The 6,000-nt window shown below is 43.4% G+C and overlaps 1 protein-coding gene across 1 annotated transcript in view; it reads left to right on the top strand.

Annotated features, from left to right (window-relative positions):
- The first annotated feature begins 1,824 nt into the window (after positions 1 to 1,824).
- The window catches only part of OTOG (otogelin), a 100,343-nt gene continuing 96,167 nt past the window's right edge, over positions 1,825 to 6,000 (top strand). The window contains exons 1-4 of the mRNA XM_025895467.2: positions 1,825 to 1,876; positions 1,983 to 2,043; positions 2,162 to 2,216; positions 3,435 to 3,525. Coding sequence (XP_025751252.2) covers positions 1,825 to 1,876; positions 1,983 to 2,043; positions 2,162 to 2,216; positions 3,435 to 3,525 — 259 coding nt within the window. The remainder of the gene's footprint in view (positions 1,877 to 1,982; positions 2,044 to 2,161; positions 2,217 to 3,434; positions 3,526 to 6,000) is intronic.

The raw sequence follows: 6,000 nt of genomic DNA, 5'->3' as shown, positions 1-6,000 counted from the left end.
TATCCCATGCTCCAAAACCATAAGTTCCATAATCAGTAAATTTAAAACATGGTTCTGAACTCTTCATTACTTCAAATACATAATCTTAAAAGATGGTAAAATTGTGACTCTTTATTATTTTTAGATAATGAACTCTTACCTAAGAAGAAATCAAATTGCATCTAAATTGGCTTTAAACTAGTTTCAGTTTTTCTTTGCTAGTTGTGGCATTAAGGGAAAAGGAATAAAAGGAGCAGCCCATTTAGTAGGCAAAGAAATACATTAAAGTGTGTGTTGAGTAACCTGATTCCTGTGGCTTTTTATCTACTTTCTCTACTTCATTAATGTAACATGGACCAGAGAAAGTGCACCGAAGCCAAGTGCATGTAGCACTCAAGAGTAGATGGGTTCTGCTGCAGGCAGAGTCTAGCATATAATTCTAGAAATCTGTTTGCGGTTATTGGGAAGAGGCTGTGTTAAAGAATATCTTTTATTTCTCACTTCCTTTTCTTTCATATGCATTTTTCCTCCAACGCTTACAGGAGAGAACAGAATTCTCAGTGAAAATATTACTAGTTTTCCATCATTTCATTAGAAATGAAACACTTGTTGCAGCAAGAAACACAATCCACAGGGACAAATTACAAAGGCAGAAAAGAGATCTTTTTAATGACTTACTGTTAACAGACTTCTCAAAGCAGTCAGAAAAGGCCCTTTTTCATCTGAGACAGTTTCTCACCTGGTATGGGCAGCTTCTAAAGCTTCTGACATAAGATATGCAAACCTGAAGAATGACGGGGAGAGAGACAGCAGCAGATGGGAAAGGGAAAAGAAAAAAGGTAACAGCGATCGGAAGAGGGAAGAGAAAACGAAGAAACATAATGTAAGGAAGCAACTTTAATCACAAGGAAAAAAAAGAGTGAAAAAAGAAGAGGAATAAACATGGAAAAGGCTCCACATTGTGAATTCATACTAATAAAAAAAACTTTATCAGAAGCTATGGAAACCATCCATACAGGTTAGCTTCATGCTGCATTCAGCTCATGTTTTACTCATGCCTTTCATTACTCTAGTCCTGACACCTGGTTCAGTGGCTCGGGGCCAACGCTCCGTGCTGAGCACGGACAACCTTTGCCGTTTCCCACTGGGAGCACGCGGTTCCCCGCGGGCTGGCTGCGCTCGGTCCGTGCGCGTTCCCAGGAGCTCCGGGAGCAGCCCCGGCTCCTCTCGCCCTGGGGTGAGGCGCAGCCTTAAACCGCACCCCACCGCGGGGGTCCCGGCTCCTGCTCAAACGCCGGGACACTAATCATTTCCTGAATCACGGAATCATAGAATCAACCGGGTTGGAAAAGACCCTCGAGATCATCCAGTCCAACCCTTGATCCAACACCGCCGTAGTTACTAGACCATGGCCCTAAGTGCCACATTCAGTCTCATCTGGTAAATCCATCACCTCCCTGGGCAGCCCATTCCAATGTCGGATTACTCTCTCTGTAAAAAACTTTTCTCTAATATCCAACCTAAGCCTCCCCTGGCAGGGAAGCCCAGAAAGGCGGAAAAGTAGAAATAAACTCGAGGAGGCGGCGAGGTCAGCGGCGGCACGGGCGGGCAGGAGAAGGGAGAAGCGATAGCGGGGCCGCTCGGCAGCAGGGAGCAGCCAGCCCCGGGCTACACAGCGAGGGGCGGTGTCCGGGGTGGGCGCTGGGGAAGGGCAGGGCCGAGGGGCGGAGGACGGGCGGCTGATAAACCCCCAGTCCGCCCCGCCCAGAAGGGCGGGATGAGCTCAAAGCGCAGGTAGCGGCCGGAGCTCCGTTGGATGGTGTAGTTGCCCTCTAGTCGTCTCGCATGGAGACCCGGCTCCTGCTTGGGGCGCTGCTGTGCGCCTGGCTGCCGTCGGGTGAGATCCTGCCGGGCAGGGCGCGGGGATGAGGTGGGATGGGATAGGATGGGAGAGAGGACAGGGCAGTCCTGGTCATCACTAACTTACCACCTTTGCCTTCCAGCCTTGTCTCCATGGGGCGCCTGGGCGCAGTTCCCTGCCGACGGGGATGTGCCGCTCCGCAGGTAAGAGCTGGCCAGGGCACAGCGGGGCTCCTTCCCCGCCGCGGTGATGAACCGCGGGAGGGCAGGGCCGGGTGGGCTGCCCGGGCCGAGCCAACCCTGCCTTGTTCTCTGCCCGCAGCCCAGGCAGCACCGGGGGACCTCGGACAGGAGAGGGCCTCTCCGCGGCGATACAGGTATGGGGGGAGAGCAGGGCGCTGTGATGGGGCAGCTGGCGGGCACGGCAGGGCCGGGAGCTGCGGCACCTCCTCGGAGAGGCTGGGATGTGCAGCTTCCCTCCGAGGAGCCCCGGGAAGAAAGCATCGACCGCGATGCGACCAGGGCTGATGAGGTGATGCGGTGCCGTCGCTCGTGGCCCCAGGTGGTGGCAGGTTTGCCCGGCGAGACCCCTCTGAGGGGGCAGGTGGCGTCGGATCGAGGGATGGCTGTGCTGGCTGTCATCAGGATAATGTGCTTCTCAAATCTTGCTTGAATATGTCTGTACATTACTGTGATACCATCAGTATTTCTGGTGGCTGTTCTTTGTAATTCTTAAAGACTTGTCCTCGAATGTGTATTTTGTCCCACTCACGAGGAGTGTAATTTATGAATGAAAGAAAACTTGGGGTTTGAAGTGTTTAAGCAATGAGGAAAAACTATATGGTTGTATTTAGAGCTTCAGCTCCTTCAGAAAGCTGTTTGTTGTAGGAAGCATCCTTGCTCAAGGGAAAGCTGAGGTCTGGTCTGGCTCATCTAGCAACAATTGCTTTGTGGGAGCCTTTTTGCTTCTCAGTAAAAGTAAGTGAGCTGGCAGTATCAGATCACTACAGCTCAGCACTCAGGTTTTTGGATGTGATTTATCTTGGCAACTCGACTATATCACTCATGGCATGTTGCTGAAATGTAATTAGGGTGTGTGGTTCCTGCTCCCTTGTTTGAGGGTGGGAAAAGGAAAGTTTGCTTTGTTGTCCTTGTTTGTGGCTCCACAGAAGAGTTGCCTTTCTTTCTGCTTTCTTCCTGCTCTTTCTGGGAAAAGCTCAGCAAAGAAAAAAATGTCACATAACTGCAAACAGGTAATGAAATCAACCACCAATAACAGCAAATGCTCATAGATTGAGGTTCTCCCCCTAAGAATTCAAGAAATAGCAATAGACTGTTTGTTTCCTTCTGGGTTAACCTACTGAGCAGGAGTCTTCAGTAAGAAATATGTTTGGGTGACTGGAAAAAGAAAAAAGGACTATTGCGCTCTTCAGTAGAGCGACTGTACTTTTTATTTCACAATGGAGTTTTTTGATAACGTAGTGAGCAAATATGAAGCAATGAGCTTACTAAAACTGGTAAATTTACTGATAGACTCTGAAGAGATTTCTAAATTTCTTGGTTATAGCTGCTGATTTATTTGTTCTTTCTGAAAGGAGTCTGGAATGGCAATTTATAACACCTCATCTACTACAATGTCCTTATCTCGGACCAGGAGACTTCACAGTATGAAATGTGGACCATCCAGTAAGTTATTTATGTTTCCACATGAAATCTCTTGAACTTTATTTTCTGCATAATTTAATTATTTTTTAGAAAGAAAAAGCCCTAAAATAACTAATACAGGTCTTTGTGGTAAAGGAGGTCTGCTCTGATCAATCTCTAAGATCCATAGAAGTGGGATAACTTGTTATGGGGTTTAACGTAGCTTTAAGTTTATACCTGGTTCTGGTTTGATCATTTGAAAGACTGTCTCTAACTGCAGTTTTTCTAATAAAAAGCTTTTGCTAGGGAAATCTGCTCTTGTAGTGATATACCTAAAAAGGTGGATTGCTGCTGGGTGCCATTAAATTGTCTGCCCTGTACCTTTCCTTTGCTTGGAGGTTTTTTGTTTGCTATGTTTTTGCTGAGGTGATCTATGGATGCTCTTCATGTATATAATCTACGGGTTAGCAAGATAGGGTACCTTAGCCACCAGCTTGCAGTGGTGGGTATTTTCTTGAGGAATGTGTCTGTTGGTTTTTTGGTTCGTCTTATTTTCACAAATGAAGGGGACAGGCTTAAAATATCTTTGCTGAAGGGTAAAGATCCTCTGTGTTAACTTTACAGAAAGGTCCATGTTATGCTTGTTCTGTACAGAGGAGAAGTATGAGGCAAAATAATTCCTCGTAGTTTTAGTTAGTGATGTGAAACCTCTAGTTTCTCTTCTGTTAGCCTGATGGATTGCATTGGATGTGGGACCTACCTGATAGTGAATAGTGTGGGTTTGTACCCCATAGCTTTATAGCACAAGAGGCAAGATGTGTGGAATGGGCTCATCAATTGTAGTTAGGGTTGTATTATCTCCAAAAGCTTTTAGTGTCTTTAATACACACTGTTTTCAGAAGCTTCTGAGAAGTGTGCAGCTGGATGTGGAGGAACAGTGCCAGAGTTTAGAGAAACATAGTATTGCTCAAATAAGAACTATTACCTATGAACCTCTCTCCAATATATGAAAAAGTCATATATGTTGCATATGGTAAAGTTGCTTTACGAATATAGCACTCTATACTAGTAAAACTCCCTCTTTTGAGGGTTGCATTTGCTTACTGACCAAGAAGTACTTATGATTTCATTTTTTAAAAACTAAATAAAGCAGCTTACAAAGAGAAGATAAGCAAATCATGCTGAGAAATTTGCTGCCATAATAATAATTTGTTTCCCTGGGTTTATTTTTTTTCTAGTCAAAACTCCTTTAATGGGACTAGTAGATTTCATTTTTTACTTCAGAGCAACCAACTGGGAAAAAAAACTTTTAAGATACATTATGTTACCATTCAAGTGTGCAATAAAACACATGTACACAAACCCTTTGCAAGACTTCTATTAAAAAACTCTTGCAAAGGTTTATGTGCAAGTTTATTGCCTCTTAAATAGGCCTAATATTTAAGAAAGGGGAGAAAAAAATTAGAACGAGGGAGAATGAAATGGGTAGAAAATTTCTCATGCTAACTCGTCACATGTCTAAGCTTCTAAAGGAGGATGCAATTACAATGGCAAAAAAATAGATTTCATTGCTCTCTGCAGATGTAATAGTAGAGCCTTTTTGTTTTTTTTTCTAGCTCTTATTTCTATGAGGGAAAAATAATTACGTGTGGATTTTCCATTTCTGATGTACTTGCTTTGGAAAGACAATGTTGTTGAAGACCTGCTTTAAAAGTTATTAATGATTGCCCATACTTGAAGGCAAATAAAATTAGTCTTATTAAACTTTTTAAACAGTGTAATACCCAGACCTGGAAGTTTCCTTTTTAAATTCCAGTAAACTCTGTGTGGGAAATGGAATCCATTGTTGTCTGTGTGTGAAAGACATATTGAAAAACAAAACAAAAGAATAACCTGATCTGCTTCATACAAGAGCTTAGGTATCATGCTCCAAATACTTGGAAAAATAGTTTCATTTTGGCCTCTCCAATATGAAGAGATGCAAGCTGCTATAAATCTGCCCATGGACTGGGACTTGCACCCATTTGAGGATATATGAAATAGTAAAGCTTTTTTTTGTTAAAAAACCAACTCACCAAACACCAAAAAAACCAGAACAAGAAACAAATCAAAAAAAACCTCAAAACAGAACAGCAAGGTAGGCTGTCAGCTGCTCTCCCTAGTTTAGCAATGTCTCTAAGGAAATAATCTTTGAAATAAAACTATAGTAGAATGAAATATAAGTTCATTATAATCACAGGCAATTCTTGTTGCAAGAATATTTTTGTCTTGGTTTCAGTAGCTCTCTGGAGATAAACCAACATGTTTTATGTGGAATGAGTGCATGACTTGTGCAATAGACCTCTTTACCTTTGTGTAATATTAGTCAACTGAAAGCAGTTCAGAAAGCGAGGTCATGTCTTATCTGTCAATGAAACAAAAAAGTTGCTACAGCACAAACAAATGCCAAGAGATAAATTCTTGTGTTAGTTTCTTCTACCTAGGGAGCAGGGCATTTAAAATGTTTATCGTAATAAT

Source organism: Manacus vitellinus, unplaced genomic scaffold (genome assembly GCF_001715985.3).
Source record: "Manacus vitellinus isolate BGI_N305 unplaced genomic scaffold, ASM171598v3 scaffold_30_pilon, whole genome shotgun sequence".
NCBI lineage: Eukaryota > Metazoa > Chordata > Aves > Passeriformes > Pipridae > Manacus > Manacus vitellinus.
Note: the sequence above shows the minus strand (reverse complement) of the source record. Positions and strands in the feature narration are given on the sequence as shown.